The sequence below is a fragment of the Cavia porcellus genome, unplaced genomic scaffold (genome assembly GCF_034190915.1).
Source record: "Cavia porcellus strain 051 isolate PalLab524CR breed Dunkin Hartley unplaced genomic scaffold, mCavPor4.1 scaffold_29, whole genome shotgun sequence".
Classification (NCBI taxonomy): domain Eukaryota; kingdom Metazoa; phylum Chordata; class Mammalia; order Rodentia; family Caviidae; genus Cavia; species Cavia porcellus.
Genome location: NW_026947512.1, coordinates 8,223,615 through 8,242,147, shown reverse-complemented (window position 1 = coordinate 8,242,147; position 18,533 = coordinate 8,223,615). Strand labels below are relative to the sequence as shown.

The following is an 18,533-nucleotide window of genomic DNA, read 5'->3' as shown; positions in this document are numbered from 1 at the left end:
CCCAAAAGAGTTCATGCTATTCAATGACTAAGAAACAGGTAAGAAAAATGAGTATTTTAATCATTGTTTATTAAGTGGCTGCCATGTGCTAAGCACCATTTTAAGTGTTAAGTTAAAGTCACGCAAAATGAACAAAGTGAATGTGTTCCTTATCTTCTATGAGTTTACTGCCTAAGAAAACACAGGTAACAGGTAATTCTAACGGTATGTACCCATAGAGGATGATAAGAGAAAGCAGATGAAATGTATCTCTCGGATGTCAATCCTGGTCAGACAAGGCTTCACAGCACATAAGCAGTGTCAAAAGACAGTCCTAGATAGGAGGGGAAAGAGAGTGAGACAGAATGTGCCGTGGGACAGAATACTGGGCACAGAACAGACCAAAAGTGAAGGAAGGCCTGCTGCACACACAGCCTCATCAGCGGTTCTGAACGCAGCAGGTTCTAAACGCAGCGGTTTGAGCCTGGAACACAAAGAGCAGAGTTGAGAACTCAGTTGAAGAGATTATCCTAGCAGCCTTGCCCAGCCACAGAGAGAGGTGTAGGTACCCAGCTCCCCACCGTACCTAGGCTGCTTGTACACACATGTAATGAGTGTCTGCAACTCCTGCCCATCCAGCATCCAACCACAAGCTTCTGGCAATAAATTTTCCTTTGGCGAACTCTCCTGTCCCATCTCAACCTGTGCATAATGTGAGGAACCAACCTGTCCCTTGCTCTAAGAATAGGCACAAAATTCAGACTTGTTTAGTAAGTCTTGCATTCCACTGACCACAGCAATTAATTCAGCAGTCCAGAGACATGTCTAACAAGCAACTCATGCTTGAACTACAGAGGAAGAAAAATGCTTCCCATGGAGTTGGCCGAGAAAACAGAATGTCACCCTAGAGCTGCAGGTGGCTGTTTCTCCATTTACTCACTCAATAATAGTTTATTAATTAGCCATTATGTGCCTGCCGTAGGCATTAGGAATACAGAAATAAAAAATATAATGACATTTCATAAGTTTTCATCTTCAACTAAAGAGGCAAATAAAATAAGCTAATGTCTTTAATTAAGTGTGGTGAGCGTCAGGGTAGAGATTACACAGATTATTATATGTGCCAGCTTAGCTTCTTGGGGAAGAAAGCACTCCTTGAACACTCTTGGATAATTAAAATTTAATTGGGCTATTCAGGAAGGAAAGAGAGCCCCAGAAAAGGAACTGGAAATCCCCAAGTATAGAGGGGAGGTTCAGCTGGCTGGGTTCTTGTGATGCACCATACTAAGTCAGGCTAGAAAGTAGTGCTCATTCAATGATGTGGAAAAAGTCAGACAGCCAAGCTGGGCTTGCAATGTGGAGGCTTCAGATGCTTGTCAAAGACTATGAGGGGCTTCTGAGAGATTCAAAGGAGGTAAATAACATCATCAAGTGGCATTACAGAAAAACTGCACGATTAACAACACAGAGAAGGCTTTTGTAGTGCCAGGGTAGAGGCAGGCTGTCTTAGGAAAGAGATACCACTGTCCACTTTACCTAAGGTACTGGATGAGCAGGTTGTGGCTGTCAGATTCAAAAGATGGCAAAGACACTTAATAAATAGGATGGACAGGTTAGTTGGATTTACATGGTTAGGCTGGTGACTATAAATGATGATGGCCCTGATCAAGACTGAAATTCATTTTACTGGGAGAAGCAGATTTTATGCAGAAAGATCCATTCATTGGAGATCCTACAAGACAATGTGCTGGAGATGTCTGAGGCGGTGGCTAGGAGTCAGGATCACCAAGAGAAGATTAAGGTAACACTCATTTGTAGTGGGTAGTGCTCATCTGTTTATCCCTGGCTTCTTTCCTGAAGATTTGTATGTGCTTTGATGTAGGCATTATCAGCATACACTTCCTAATTAAAATCAGGGCTATGAGTGAGATTTTCAGGGATGAGCACAGGATCCAAAACAAGAAAGGAACAGTTGAAAGTAAAAGAGGAGAAAGAGAAGTCAGTGAAGACTGAGACGGCAGAGCCAGAACTGCAGTAAGATAATCACAGAGTGTCAAGAAAAAGAAGCAAGGATAAAAAGATAGATACAAGGAAAGATCAAGTCATGTCAGAATTGAAAGTGTCTGTGAATGCCATAGGGTTGGAGGAAGGGTGGGAAAAGAAGAGGACAGTAAGGAGAAATTGTGTTTATTCATTGGCTGGATTGCTGATTGGTATAAAATAGAAAACAGTTGATATTTTTACTTAAGATGCAAAATCGATATGAAGAAGAGGCTTTAAGCGGTGGTGGTCTGGCAAAATGCAGCCCTTCCAGGGGGAGAACCAGCAGCAGCTCCTGAGATCCACGCCATGTTGGAACTTAGGATGCTGTGAAACCAAACAACCAGCCTGCCTCCTTGCTAAGCAATAGTGAACCTACTGATCCTGTTGCATGGCCTAGAACCAAATATCCCATTCTGCTATCCCCCTTCTCCCCCCACCCCACCACCCATTAGCAAATGGGAACCAGAAATCTGAGTGTCTCCTGGGAGGTTGACATAGCAAATAAGGGAGACTTCCTTCTACCATCTCTTTGAAAGCAAATATTTTTATTACTGTTTTGCTCTTTTCTGATTAATGGTACTGCTCTACTTAATATTCTGTTTTAATAAGTTCTAAAGTGTTCTATATTTCAGCTCATTTTGATATACATGATTGAAAGAACAACTATTATAAAGATAACACAATATACTGTGATACCTATTTTTGTTATCCCGGTAACCTGCTGTACCAATTTCACTGTACAATCTTAGTTGGCTTTATTCTGTCTTGTTCTGTTGTATACTTTCAAAATAAAATTTTTTTTAAAAATGAAGAATGAATAAAAGAACTCAGTGATGAGTGTGGTGTTCTCTAAGGAGGCTATAGGGATAAATGATCGAAGAGAACGGACCTGAATCAGGTTGATGGTGTACACCTATAATCCCAGCACTTGGAAGGCTGAGGCAGAAGAATTGCAAATTTGAGGAACACATCAACTTAGCAAGATCCTGTCTCATAGTTTTTTTAAAAAATGGAAAATGCATGAGACATAGCTCAGTGGAAAGGTCCTCAGTTCAACCCTCAGTACCAGAAAAGAAAGAGGGGCTACATCCCGGGTCAGGAAGAACATTTCTGCCTTTGAGTAGGAAGGGAGTAGCAAATGATATACGAATACCTGTATAGTTAATTTTGAAAGTGAGCTAAGGTTGATGAGAGAAAAATACACACAATAATTACGTTAAGTCTACTATATCTATTTTGCCATTAAAACATGCTGTGAGACTCCCACAGTTTTCAAAGTCAAAAATAACTGAGAAAAGGTGATAAGTTCCAGGAAGTTAAGGTGCACCACACAGTCACTAATGGTGGGTATTCTCTATTCTATTTGAAACAACATGCCTTATTTTTTTGACTCAGATTTCTTTTGAACATAAGCCTGTAGGTCACATCTATTTTAAACAACTTTGTTTTCTTAGTGTCAGGCTTTTATGTCTTTAGTTTTCAAAGGTTAGCAGCAGCAAAGATACTTGTTGTGATCACTAACCATTTGAAAAACAGAATTCCAAATACTTAAGATGCATTGATATAGAATCACTACCTTTAAGACATCTTTCTTGGAAGCAACCTTCCTCCTACAAAAGTCATATTGTAAAGGGGCCCACCTACAAGGATCCTTTTAATTTCTGTTACAGAATATCATGGTCCCATGGGGCCTCCTTGGTGACAGGTGAGATTCACCCGCAAAATGGATGTGGAAAAAATCCAATGCCCAGTAGAGAAGCTATAGAGCAAGAGGAAAACTCACACAAGGTGAGGAATCAATTACTGAAGTGCTTATCCATCCCAAAGCACTCATTTCATAGCACATAAGTTGAAGCTCAGAGTGCCATATGGTTCATTGGGATCAGAGCCAGAACCCAAACCCAGGTCTCCAGTCTCCAAGCCTCATGTTCATGCCTCCTCTCATAACATCTGTTTTTCCTGCTGTGTTGAAAACTCCACAGGGCCATCAACATCGTCCATCTTGCTCATGTAGGTATCCCCAGTATAGAGGCAACAATCAACAATATTTGCTGGTCAATAATTTCACTACGCTCAGGATAGAACACTAATGATTATTTGTGAGGTTTTGTGCAGACCTAAAGATCAGCGTAAAGAATCTCAACAAAAAGAAAAATCATTACCAACACAAAAACACATGGTTTATGAACTCTGAAAATACCAGGAATTCTGGATATGACTTCCCAAATGGAGGCCTTTGGGAACAGCAGTCACACAGCCACCTCTTGCTAAAGGGATCTGTGCCAGGGCTTCATCTGTCACAGAGCTGGCAAGCACCATACCTCTACTCAACTATAGAGCTTGAGAACAGAAGTTTCCACATCGCTGCTAAATCAACTTTAACCAGCTTGCATTCTCCTTAAAATATTTAACAGGCTCTCTTCCTCTGAACACCATAATTGCTAAGCCTCCTTTCATCTAACCGTAATCAAACCTGCCTGAATTTTTGTGTCAGTTGAAATCATATGCACGTTAGCCATGCATTCCAGCCCACAGGGGACAGCCCTCACCAGGGTATGCAGGCATGCCACAGAGTTAGGATTTGAAAGTAGCATTAGCCAGAGTTGAATTTAGTTTTATCTTTTCAAACAAGACCCTAGAAGTTCTTCATTTTCCTGAAACTGTATGCTGGCTTAATGCCTTTTTCTTCTAGTTAATACCAAATGCTTCACAAACGAATCAGCTAGAAAGATCTCTAGTGGGAATTGTATTCCTTCTTAGCATTCTTGAGTTTGAATTTGTTTTGGGTTAATTGGTTAATGGTGAAAATAAGTACTTACACCTTTTGCCCCTAAATCAGAAGTTACTGTTGCTGCTTCTGCTACATCCCACCAAGACAGCCTGCTGTTACTCACATCTGGCAGACACTGTAAAATGTGATGCCACGTCAGCCACACAGAACCTGTCTGTTTCAGCAACAGTTTCCCAACGGAATGATTTAGTGTGTAACTCCAAAGGCTGGAAACATGATCTGACCACCATATTGAGAAGGTCTGCTTTAAAAAGGACACTACTTGAAATTACAAAAAGAAGTTACACATACACCTTTTTGTTTCTAACTGAGAATTCCAAGGAGAACAGAAATACATTGTATTGGCTTACTAAACAATCATGGTAGTAGGTTAACTGGGAAAAAAAATCAGGATCAAAAATTAAAAACATGTGACTTAGGGACTCAGCATTATGGATGTTAGTTCACTAAAAATATTTGAGTTTAGGATGACAAAAACCGAAAAATATTTTGTTCATGAATAGAGAAATAGTTGACTAAATTGTGAGATATTTGTGTTGTTAAACATTGAACTAATAACAAACAATAAACTAGAGTTATATCCTGACTTACAGAATATTCTATCTCATCAATGGATAAAAAAATCACACTAACTCATATGCCATAATATATGTACATAATTATATGTAAAAATTATGTATGAGGGGGCTGGGGATTTAGCTCAGCGGCATAAGCACCTGCCTTGCAAGCAGACGGTCATGCGTTCGATCCCTGGTACCGATAAAAAATGAAAAAGACAAAAAAAAATTATGTATGAGTATAGATGAAAGTAATAAAAGATACACTCCTGGAAGTCAATAATACTTTTTTAAAAAGGGAAACCATTAAAGGAAGTATTGGTAAAGATGGAAGTAACATCTTTTAAAGGCTTTTCCTGTTCCTATAGAATTGGCACATCATGAGTGGTATGTATGTTGAAAGAAATGTATGCATAAGTACACAGAATGTTAATTTGCTATCTTAAAGTAAGAGGGATTAAGATGACTTTTACTTTACTCTCTGTATATTTGAGTGTATTTCAATTTCTTCAGAAAAAACTGATTCGGGCAATCAGAAGCAGCCATGAAGGTGTTTGTTGTTGTTGTTGTTGTTGTTGTGTAAAAGCTATTGCAAGTGGTAACTTGCCTGAATTCTTACTTCTGATCGCCCTCCTGAATCTTAATTAGATGTCAGTTGTTTCCTCTCAGTTCAAAACAAACTCAAGATTCTGAAGATGTTCTTCTGCTTATCTGGAACAGACAAGCCATGCCAAAGAGAATATAAAGCATTCACCTAGCCCAGATCCCCCGCATCACCTGCCCCTCCTTCAGGATTGTGGCTGGAGGTAGGTCGCCATGTTTTCATGACATGCACTACAGCGTGAGGGACCCCGAGCGCAGGTCCACACAGAGCTGCTGCTGACAGACAGCACTTAGCCTGCCTCCACAGTACTGCCAGGGCTGGCTCAGAAATCATTTAAGAAAATGCTGACCGAGATCCGGGGTTTAGAATTGACCAGCCAATTCCTCTATTTTAACAATTGAGCCAGAAATTGGAAAATAAAACTTTTATTATCTAATGACTAAATAGCTAACTCATTTTACATATTTAAAATAAGGGAGTCATCACTATGAATTTCCTCGCTACATTTTTTAATTAAAATTAAGGAAAGTATATGAATATATTTATACATTAAATTATCTTAATTGTGTGAATAACAGAAGATTTTCATTAGATAAGTTTAGGAAAGTCATGATTTTCATTCATCATAATGGCTATGTATCAAGTAGAGATATGCATGAATCAGAAGTTACATATTGTACATGTTTGTCTTAGCTAGAATAAAGGGAGCTCTCAATTTCAAACTTAAATAGGGGAAAAAGACTGATTTCAGTAGATTTTCTAAACTATAGAATTGTTCTAAAATAACTTTTTAGTAGCCAGGAATACAGTTCAGTGGCACAGCCTGGCAAGCACAAGATCCCAAGTTTAATACCAAAAAACAAAACTTTTTAAAAAGGAAAGTTCTTTTAGTTTCAGCTACAAATATAATAGGAAGTAGAATCCTAACTTCTTTTTCCCAAAAGGATTTTATCCTTAGTCTGTCTGGCTTACTCTAACAAAACAAAGTAGCCTAAGCTGGCAAAACAAGCCTGAACTGGCTGATTTACAAACAACAGAAACTCATTTCTCACACTTCTGGAGACTGTGTAGTGCAAGAGTGTGGCCCTGGAAGATCTGGTGCGCTGTGAGGGCCACTTCCGTTATAGGTGGTTGTCTTTTCACTGAATCCTCATGTTGTAGAAGGGGCAAGATAGCTCCTGCCAGCATCTTTATAAGGGCACAATCTCATTCATGACGACTTCATCTTCATGACCTGCTGACTTCCCAAACGTTCCTATTTCCTGCTGTCATCACCTAGCTGTCAGGATTTCAAAATAAAAATTAGAGGGACATAAATATTCATACCATTGCATTGATCTCTGATTCATCACATCATTTTATACAAAAATAATTGATGATTCAAAGAAGAGAAATAATTGCCTGGGGCCACATAGTACAATTTGGGGCTTTCTGGATCTCAGAAATCCACAACATTATGAATAATATCAGATCTTGCTCAACCCAAATTACCATAATTACGTAAAGCATATTCTAATAAATGTAAGTACTTCCTTAAATTTATGCAAAGAATAGTTAAATATGGTCTACGTTAGCCATCCTCTCTTGCAAGTAGTTAACTATCCTTTATCTTGTTAATAATTACCCAACTAGATGAAATGAAGGATGCAAATAGAAATTCATAACAATGGAATATAAATAAATGCCCAGTGTATCAGGTCCACAATAAATGCCATGAAAAGTCAAGAGACAAATCAAAAGTAATTTTAGGAAGAGGGATGAGATAAGAGGTCAATGATAAAAGGAATAGTAAGAGAATTTAAAGCAGAGGAGCACATTATCCATGAGTATTGTACATGTTCTTAGAACAGGTACCACTATTCAGGTTATTACAAACAATACTGGGCCTTAGTTTATGGAGAATCTGTGACCTTTATCCTAGGACATTATAATTTCACTTCCATATATTTCCCCTAGTTTAAAAAGGGAGACATTTGGAAAATGTGCAACAAACATACATCCATATATTCAAAAGCCTGCATTTTCTCTGATTCAGACAGGTTGGGTAAATTGAGGAAGTTGCTAGAGTGGTCTGCACATCACTAAACTCTTGAATAAAAGGTAGGAAATGCAATGAGTGATAAGCCCCCAAATACCTATCTTTTGGGTGGCATAGGTACATCCCTTCAAGATCATCAGATTAGAGACATTAACTGTGACTTCGCTGAACCAAAATTCACTGTATAAGTAATGGCCATCACCCAGAAAAAGACAGTAGGAGAAGATGGGAGATGGGAAAAGGGGTTATTAGCACTAAGAAACTTAAGGATCCAAGAGGCCAAATAACTAGATCATCTATACCACTGGTTCTCAAATTTGGCCACACGGTAGAATGATCCGGGAGCTCTTAAAAAAAAAAAAAAAATATATATATATATATATATAGCTTCACAAACATCCAGGCTCAGTTGCTTGGGAACAGGGGGAGGTAGAGAGAAGAGTTGCCCCAAATAATTTTCTCTTGAAGATCAAGTATGATAAGCAAACGCTCTACCACTGAGCTATATCCCCGGCCCTAGTCCCAGAGAACTCACACTGCAACTAGGATTATGAAAGAAGGCTGGGCCATGCGATCACCAAGTCAGGCCAGGAGTGATGGTGAAGAGTACCAGTGGGCCAGGAGAGCTTCACTGGGAAGGAGGAATAACTGCAGATATAGATGACTGCAGAATGGCAGGTGTGTGGGTTTTCTGATGGCCTGTGCCTCAAGGATGGGTCTGGAGTGGGAGACACAAGAAGCATAGAGTTAAGAAGGAATAATAATCTCTAGGAGTGGCCGTGAGGAGCAGAGAGGACACCTATCCCACCATCAGGCCCCAGCTCAGTTAAGAAGGGTCCTCTCTGTCCCCAGGAAAGATCTAGGGTTCACTCAGACAAGAGTCACTTGTGGGCAACAAGCTTATAAAGCAATAGTTTTCAACATTTGAAAATACAAAGGAAGGATTTGGGAATCAGAAGAATCAGGGATGAAATTAAGGAGCTATTGTCTAGGTGTGTAAGAGAGAAGGAATTAATATTTAGATAACCGTATGCTAGGGTTAGTATGAGGGCACTTCAGGGCAAGTCAGTAATCAATTCTAACCAGAGCCTCCCTTTGTAGAGTCATATTTCACTGATGACAAAGACTGGCTCTGCATTTACACAAACCTAGACGTTATAAGTCACTCATTCAACATGGCCTCAAAAGAGGTGGTAAGCCCAAAATGTATGAGGCTGCTGTCCGTACAGCATGGCACACTTAGCCAACCTGTTTTCATAAGTACAAGGAGTATCCTGCAAAATAACAATAAAAAGTATAGCATGTGCCTAATGAACCAGTAACACCATCGCACATCACTATTATCAAGCACTTACTGTATGGGATTGTACAAGCTATACTTTTGTGCACTGGTAGCACAATAAATTCAATCAGTGTCATCATAAACACATCAATAACATTTGTGCTACAATCATGTTACAATGGCTACTGAGTCCCTGGGCAACAGGAATCTTTTAGGTCCATTATAATCTTATGAGATCAGTGTGATATTTATGACTGAAGCATTTTTATGTAAAACAACAAATATAGCATGACTATATTTTATTTAAGCTCTTAGCCAGTGCAGTAGTTTCCTGCGGCTGTCATAACAAGTTACCACAAACTTAGCGCTTTAAAACCATAAAAATTTGTTCTTCCATAGTTCTAGAGGCCAGAAATTCAAATTTGGTGTCAGTAGGGCTCTGATCTTCTGGAGAAGGATCCTTTCTGGCAGGCCCCAACAAGCTTTGTATCCTTTGATGTGAAGCTACATTGCTCTAACTGCTGTCTCTGCCTTCACATGGCCATCTTCTGTGGGTGCTCAAATCTCTCTCTCCTATCAAGACACCAGACTTTGGATTTAGGGTCCCACTCTAAGTCAGTATGAGTCAATCTTAACTTCATTACATCTGCAAAGATCCTATGCCCAAATAAGGGCATATTGATAGGTACAAGGGCCAGGATTTCAACAAATCTTTTAGGAGACACAGCTCAACCCACAAGGGACAGTTCATGCAAGTGACGTGCCATCAGGTTTAATATTCTTACATAAAGAACACAGGCTGTTTGGGCCACTATGAAATTCACCCAGAACTTGCCACCTCAACCAGAAGAAGGCAAATAATGGTTTTCTTAATAGACCTCCTAGTCCAAGCAGAAGAAATAGTGGTCTGACCAGGTGTATACCTGCCAAACCTTCCTGAGGGAGAGAACAAAGCTGATTCAGGAAAAACCCAACCTTATATCATCCAAACAATTCAAACAAACTTTCCTCTCAGGGAAGGTCAGCAGTATCTTTCAATATACATATTGCATATATTTGATGAGCAGCCACAAATTGACAAGATAATGAAAGCCTAAAAGATTTCCTGCTATCTCGCCATTAGCAGAAAGGAGTGAAAATGGACAGATAAAGACAGAGACAATGACCTGTGTTGTACTATAAATCCCAAATTTAGTTAAATGGATAATGCATTCTGCCAATCAATTATGATTAAGCGCCTAATATTGCAGCATTGACACAAGAAAAATAAAATGCACAACACTATCCTGCAAAAATGTATCTACCAGGTGGGGATGGTAAAAACAAAAACAAACCTAGAGCTACAAAATAGACTGTTTATTATTAGTTACTAAGTTATATAGTGTAGATAAACTCAATAACATAAAAATTCAAAAATGGGAGAGATTAATTACTCAAAGCTTATACAAACTGGACTTGCTCAAGTCTGACAAGTATTTCTTTCTGGCCCATTCCTTGGGCTCCAGTCACCAGGATGGCTGCAAACCTAATCCCTCAACTCTTACTCCTCAATATTCCCAGCATCCCTGTTTTACGAAGGGTTACAGGTAAAACAGAAACCGAACACAACTCTTTAATCCCCAAGTCCCAGGCTTTCTCTACAGCTCATGAAAGGATGAGTAAGGTCTGGAAAAGTCAGCGCAAACAAAAAAGTATCTCTTATGTGTGGGAAATAGGATTAATATTTTATTATAACATTTAGTTGGTTGGCTCCTGAGAGCCAGCCAACGTCCCCAGATGAGAAACTGCTGACGGGCTCTTAGAATATCTGTTCTTAAACTATCTGGGTCAGTGAGAAGAGGATCACAAGGTCTCCTTGTGGTTATTTTTAACTTATAAAAGAAGGTCTTTAAAGGAGAGGATTAAAATTAAATCAATAAATAAATCAGAAATGGTATAAGCTCAAAGAGCAGGACCTGATAATTGACCCTGACATGGGAGCTGCAAGGAGGGGTCCCTAGGGAGTCACAGAGGTTCCTGACTCCATTAGAACTGGGAACACGGCCTGGAATCCACATCAGAAACTCCACCTGAGACCAGAGCAGGGAGAGAAGGCAGTGAAAGAGTTTTGGCCAGACAGGACACTGTAGCTGGTAAAGCCTCAGGCGGAACCAAGGAGCTCCATCTCCCCCACCCCTAGGAATTTGCCTATGGCACCAAAAGAATACCAATGGGCTACCTGTGCATCACTAATGCCCCTTAGGTTCCACCCCAAACCTAGGCTACTTATATGCCTCCACTCCACGTGTTCCACAGAGAGATCGCTGACCCTGGGGGGAGATGCTGAGCGCCAGGGGATCAGGGGTGTCTCTCCCCGCATTCTCAAAATAAAGGTCATTTATATTTCATACTTCTTATCTTTTCAGCCACCGCCAGTCCCGCACAGTTCTATCAGGCGGGAAGGAGAAGCTCAGCACAGTTCCACTGGTTCATAGAAAGGTTTTGGGCTGGATGCTTTCTTCAGAGAAGGAGGGGAAAGGAACTCAGAAAACCTCTTTTGGCATTCACAACTGACTTCTGTCTGTAATCCTCAGAACAAAAAGCAAGGAAAGGGAATCTTTTAAGTAATCACCTTGGATGGGCTGAACACAGCACCAATGGAACATGCTATTTTTCTTGAGAAAGAAATATTCTGAGGGCTACTTCGTGGTTTTTGAGGCAAATCAGCAAACTTCTGTGCAGTTTTCACAATCAACACAAAGACACCAGGAATGAGGGAAGGAATCTCAGCTCTTACAAACATGCCTCCCAGCACCTGGAAGTGAGCGGTTCCTGCAAAGTCTCCCACTGTGTCATATCAAAGGCAGCACAGAAGAAAAGAGATCCCCACTGGTCTGAGTTAAGACAGGCACAAACCTACACGGGGCTCCAGGTAGCCCAATCTAGCTCCAATCTAGCCATTTTTAGAGTTTCTAAGAACTCTAAGAACCTCAAAGTCACCTCAAAACCAAAACTCTCCAGTCTTGGACGTGATATCTTTCCACTGGAACATCCAAATCTGAAGTGAGGTGCTTGCAAAGGTCTCTTTACATTTAATTTTCTTATCAGATCTTTCCTGAGTTGGCAAATGGTGATGACAGAAATATATGCACCCTCCACTTCCCCAGAGCCCCTATTCCTCCTTCTCAGTCCTGTCTTCCTGAGTTAGCAAATACTGCTCCCTAGTGAGGCCAGAGCCCGGAAGGGAAAGGTGAAGGTCCACCTGCCTGGAGGGCATAAAACTGGAAATACCAGAGCTGAAGAGGAAATCCTCAAGTTCATAAAAATAATCTGTTTATCAATGACAAAGCTCTGCCAGAATCACTTCATTTGTATCTCAGAATAATTAGGCAGGTTTTAACATTATCACCTGTCCCCCAACTCCAACCCCTGCCCTTTTTTTTTTCAGTACTGGGGACTGAACCCAGGTTTGTTGGTTTGTTTGTCTATTTGGAGCAGGGTTTTGCTAATTACCTAAACTGGGCCTGAATTTGCAATCTTTCTGCCACAGTCTCCCAGAGCGCTGGAATCATGTGGCTGTGCCTCCATATCCAGCTTTGTTTTTTAACAAATGAGTGAAGCCTAAGGTCATGGAGTTAATACCTGCAGTTAGGCCCACTCTGCCCAAATTCTGTGCTCTCTGCTCCCCAGCCTGTGCAATCAGGAATCCTGTTTTGGATAAAAATGTTTAATGGTCATTCTCTTTGGCCATTCCATTTTGATGGAAGCTTAAGGTCATTCTCTATGATGTTACCTTCTAAGAGGAGAAAAAATTAACCAAATAAGTCTAGCTTCATTTTATAATCTGCTATGAATCCTCTAACAATATAAATCTTCTTCTTGTAATATTTGATTTTGGTCACAGTAAACTTGGAGAGTAATAAGTTCTATATGCTTACTATTCCTGTGTTAAAAAAAAAAAAGAAGAAGAAGAAGTGCTATTTTTACTTGGCCCTGCAACTATTCCTTTAAAAAGATAAAGTTATCCTTAGTTCTTATTCTCTGGGATTCAATAAGTTCATTTTTATCCTATGTTTTTCATTATTTTATAAATTTCAATCATATTTCTCTTTCAGCCTGAGTCTTTCTAGAATGAAAAGCCCTAATTCTTTTATCATGCTTCATCCAAAAAAAAGGCTCTTTACCTTCTTGATCAAATGAGTTGTCCTTCTCTAGACCTTGCCTGGCTCTGCATGTCTTTGAAGTACATCAGATTACCAGGCCACCATCACTTTAAGTATTATTCTGTATGAAAGAGCAGGATGACTTCAACCAAACTGTAAAAATATTTGAGAGACATTTTAAAAATCAAACAATTCTATCACTCTGTGTCAGCCTAATATATGCTGAAAGAAATACACATCTTTGCTTCAATGTCAAAATAAATTCATACACACTAGCACTAGGCAACCTTGTAATCTATTATGAAAATGACAATGTACAAAGCACTTTCATGTATCATCATTTCTACCAGCAAGGTAGAAAAACACACTATGACTCTTACATTTAACATTTAAAAAAGGAAAGAGATGAGTATAGCCCAAGATCAAAGAGCTAGAGCTGGGCATGACAGCACACGCCTGTAACACTAGCACTAAGGAAGCTGAGGCAAAAAGATCACAAATTGAGGCCAGCCTGAGCTACTTAGAGAGTTCAAGTCCAGGCTGGACTACACTACAGTGAGACACTATCTTGAAAAACAAAGTAAACATACGGAGCTGGAATTAGAGTCCCAGTACCTTATCCTCCAACAAGAGAATGGTGCCTTCACCATAGGGCAGTACAATCTTCCTTGTAACTACAAGTTATTTACTTTAAATCCCAATCTATATCTCAAGGCTTCTTTGGTGGCCTGCAGCACAACCATGAAATTCTCTGTAGTTTTACTAAAATGAAGCATGGCTGGTCTATACCTTCTGCCTGTCTCATTCTGCACTCTCCATGGCTCATCTCAGCCAAACTCTGGGTATTAGAATCAACTCCAAGCAAATAACTGAGATTTGTATCTCTAGGCCATGTCTCTCTTTGGAACCCCAAATAGTTGACACCTCTTGGATATTCCATTATGTGGAAAATTTAATTTTCTGCACGAATATACTCCTCTCAACTGCCAAAATTCAATTCTCTTTCCCTCCTCCCAATTCATTTCTTCCTCCTTTCCTTTGCCCTCCACATAGCCAATCTAACACCAAGTCCTGTCCCTTTTGTCTCCTGCAGAGCTCTCCTTTCTTTCCATTTCTGTTCTTCTCTGCCCTCATTACCGTCATACTCTAAGCTACCAGGCTCTCTCATTTGGACTTGGACTCATTGGTCCGTTCTTTTCCTATCCCCTCTCATCCTGATGCTGGGTAGATTCTTCCAAAATGCCATCATAGTGACATCACCCCTTCCCCTCTCACGCTTACAACACTTCAGTGGCTTTCAAGGTGAAGTCAAACCACTCACAACTTGCCTACAAATGCCTGAGCCTAATCTGATCCCCACCTTCAGCATCCTCTTAAAACACTTGCTTTAATTTCTGTAGCTTCAGGCCCACTAGCCCTTTTTAGCTTCTTTCACTTGCCATGATTTCATAGCCCACATAGCCTAGAAGATCCCTCTGCCCTATTTAAACTCCCAGATCCCTCCCATCAGGTAGAGGATCAACAAGCAATCTTCAGGGGGATCTTTCTTGATCTCCCTGAACTGAGTCCCCCATTTTACCTTACTTGGCCTTGGAGTTGAGCATGGTTCTGTGCACTAGATTAATGTCTGTCTCCCACTAATTTTGTAGCTTTTGCTCATGTGCATAAGTGCATATAAGTGCATAAGTGCATGTGCATAAGTGCATGTGCAAAAGCCCACTAGTAAGGATGTGATTACATACAACATACATCCTCACTACACAACACCAAATGGCCAATAAACACAATGAAAGCACTCTATATTTGCTAATATGGATGATCTCCATGATGTTATAGATTAAAAATAGCACATTAGGCCTGGGGATGTAGCTAGCACAGTGGTACACTGCATGTTTGGCATTTGTGAGGCCAAGTTCAATCCCTAGCACTGCAATAATTCAAATAAGCCAATAACACCACATACTATTTTTAATTTCTATATATATAATATATATTATATATTACTTTTAAACCTGTGTGTTCTGCAACCCAAGCTGCTTACTGTGGTTTCCTTGGAGAATAGGAACAAGACAATGTAGGGCAAAACAGGATAATAGCAATTCCTTCTTCTAGGTGGCTTGACTTTTCAACAACGGTGAAATATTGTAATTATGTTAACAATGCCATTTTTAAAATAATGATGCAAGTCACTAAAGCTCAGGAAACTGGCCATTTTTAAATAAGTTCAAAAAAGACCTCAGACTCCTCGACAATGATAAAGTTCCAGGAACTAGCAGATATCTAATTCAGATCTTCAATTTAGCAATAAGCTCTAAGAATGAAGAAAACAACTAGAAATTCCAGGCTTCAGTTAAGTCTTCTGCTTACTGACCTTATGAATGAAAAATATGTTGAAATATCACTGCTCTTCAATCCTCTTATATAATCTTCTAAGGAAAAATAAAAGAACAGCATGAATTTTTCTTAGTTTATGTACATTTTCTATTAACTACAGTGAGTGTGTAAATCGCCTCTGTTTCCTTTCACTTGTCAACAAAGCTTTTGCCTTTACCATAGCTCAAGCAGAAAAGATAGTTTTCTGAATTATTGAGAATTACAGGGGAGGGAGCAGGGTCACCTGCAGTGGTCACGTGGTAATGGGTTCATTCCTTGAGTTAGGGCTGAAAGCTTACTTCAGTTGATGAGAGAAGAGTGTGCAGGTGGAAAGGCCCAGTTACTGAAAAAGCAGAGGCAGGTGTGTGGGTGTGATTTCTCCAGCAGGCAGCCTACAAGAAGAGCTGGAAAAGTCTATGAATATAGAATAAATACTGTCACTGGGAGCTGCATTGATTCTTTTTTCAGACTAATGGCTCAGATGGTAGAACCACCAAACAATGACTAAGATATGAGTCAAATGCTTTCAAATCATTCCATTGAAGCAGGAAGACAAGCAAGCCGAGAGCAGGTCACTGGAGGTTCTAACCAATACTTGTTAAATCTGGAGAAATTCACTGTCCTTAATGATTGCCTTTTTCCACCTAAGTCATTCCGACATTAGTGAACTTAGGGACACTTGATCTTTATTGCTTGTGACACCTCTGGATCAGCTCTGCACAGTGAAGAAGGCAGTTTTTGGCTGGGCTCACATGTTTGTCCTGGCACTGAATCCCTTCCTTCTCTCTCAGGGTCCATCCATCTAGTCTTCAACGATGCCAAAGGGTGTCAAGTAATTTTAAAATTACAGACTCTCACAGTGAGTTTCTTGAGATTTTTTAAAACCAACTTTCACTTAAATGTAAAAATAGTTCCCATGAAGATGAAGTGGGGCTGGGAGAAGGCAGGTGAGGAAAAGCATATTCAAGGAGTCACAGGGAAGCTCCCAGGAGGCACAGAAGAGGCAACAGCTTGTCCTGTGGCTCTCATGGAAATACCATGTGGGCCCAAACAGACTCATGAATGATTTCCCTGACATTTCCCGCACACACACCTCATGCTATTTTCTAAGTTTCAAACTCTTTTCCCAAATGTGCTTTAATTTTTTAATTTTTTAATTTTTTCACTTTTTGATATGAGTTCTTACTATGCAGTTTAGGCTGGTCTCAAACTTACTATGTAGACCAGGCTGGCCTCAAACTTAAGGCAATCCTCCTGCCTCAGCCTCCTGAATGCTGGGATTACAAGGTAAATACCACCATGCCTGGCAAATATTCATCCTTATCTTACAATCCTATTCCTAAAAAAATTCTTCTGCTGAAGAGATCCTGAGGAGTCAGTTATTTTTACTTATCAGAAAACTACACCTATTATCATATTTACTGGAAGAATAAACAGAAGTATCTATATCCCTCTTGAGTCAGGGACCTGTTTTCATCTTAGCCCCACCGTCTCCTTTTTTGACAATTATCATCCCTATAACAAGAGGAATAAAGTACAGATGGAATTCAATTTATGATGGGGTTATGTCTCCACAAACCCATCACAAGTTGAAAATGCATCTCATACATCTAATCTACCAGACATATATCTTAGCAACAGAGTACATTGTAAAGCAACTGTCTACAGCCTTTTTGGCAACACAGACTGGTTTCAGAGAAAACAATTTTTCCATGGACAGGATGTGGAGGTAAGAGATGGGGGTTAGGGATGGGCAGTGGAGTTTTAGGATGATTCAGGCACATTGCATTTATTGTGCATTTTCTTTCTAGTATTTTTATATTATAATACATAATGAAGTAATTATATAACTCACCATAATGCAGAATTGCTAGCTACTCACTGCCAGGGTTTTGCTATTGAGTCTACAAGCAGTTGATTTATCATGGTCTCCATGCAAAACTGTCTGCTAAGGCCAATGTGTACTTGCAACCACTCCCCAGTACTAGCATCATCTCCTCAGATCATCAGGCATAAGATTTTCATAAAAAACATAAACCTAGATCCTTCAGATACACAGTTCAGCATGCGGTCCATGCTCCTGTGAAACTCTAATGCCACCACTGATCCGACAGGAGGAAGAGCTCAGGCCATAATATAAATACAGGTAAAGATTTGCTTTCTTGGCTAACACTCATTCACCCCAACGCAGCCCAGTTCTCACCAGGCCAAAGACCAGTAGTAGTCTGGAGTTTAGGGGCCCCAGGTATAGAGTATCCATTATTTATCCATCAGAAACAAGTGACTCATAGCTGCACACTGCTAACTCAGGCAGGAAAAGGCCAACATTCACAGGCTTCTACAAAATGCAGACACCCTGGCACCCAGCAAAAGTATAGGGCCCACAGACCACGTTCCAGAACAGAGACTGGAGTTTCCTTCAGAGTAAATTCATACTGTAAACACTCTCTGTTCTCCTTCCTAAATCAATTCTATCATAAATGAGGGTAACGTATTCATTTATACAAATTTTTTAATTGTGAAAAAACACTCATAATAGTTACCATTTTATGTTATCCTTTTTGCGTTGCAAACTTTGCAAGGATGTAGTTCAGTAGCATTAAGTATATTCCCACTCTAGTGAATTCATCACCATTATCTACTTCCATAACTTTCTCATCTTCTCAAATGAAACTGTACAGCCATTAAGTCACTCCCCATTCCCCGCTTCCCCAGGCAATCAGC

The 18,533-nt window shown here is 39.9% G+C and overlaps 1 protein-coding gene across 4 annotated transcripts in view; it reads right to left on the bottom strand.

Annotated features, from left to right (window-relative positions):
* Positions 1 to 39: 39 nt before the first annotated feature.
* LOC100727518 (quinone oxidoreductase-like protein 2) overlaps positions 40 to 18,533 on the bottom strand; it is a 46,423-nt gene continuing 27,929 nt past the window's right edge. For 2 of the 4 annotated variants that reach the window (XM_023567189.2, XM_063240205.1), the window contains exon 9: positions 40 to 7,253. In XM_023567189.2, the coding sequence (XP_023422957.1) occupies positions 7,250 to 7,253 (4 nt within the window). In that variant the 3' untranslated portion in view covers positions 40 to 7,249. Of the gene's footprint in view, positions 13,590 to 15,807; positions 15,866 to 18,533 lie in introns of all 4 variants that reach the window. The other 2 variants (XR_010044553.1, XM_063240206.1) reach the window with 2 other exon arrangements.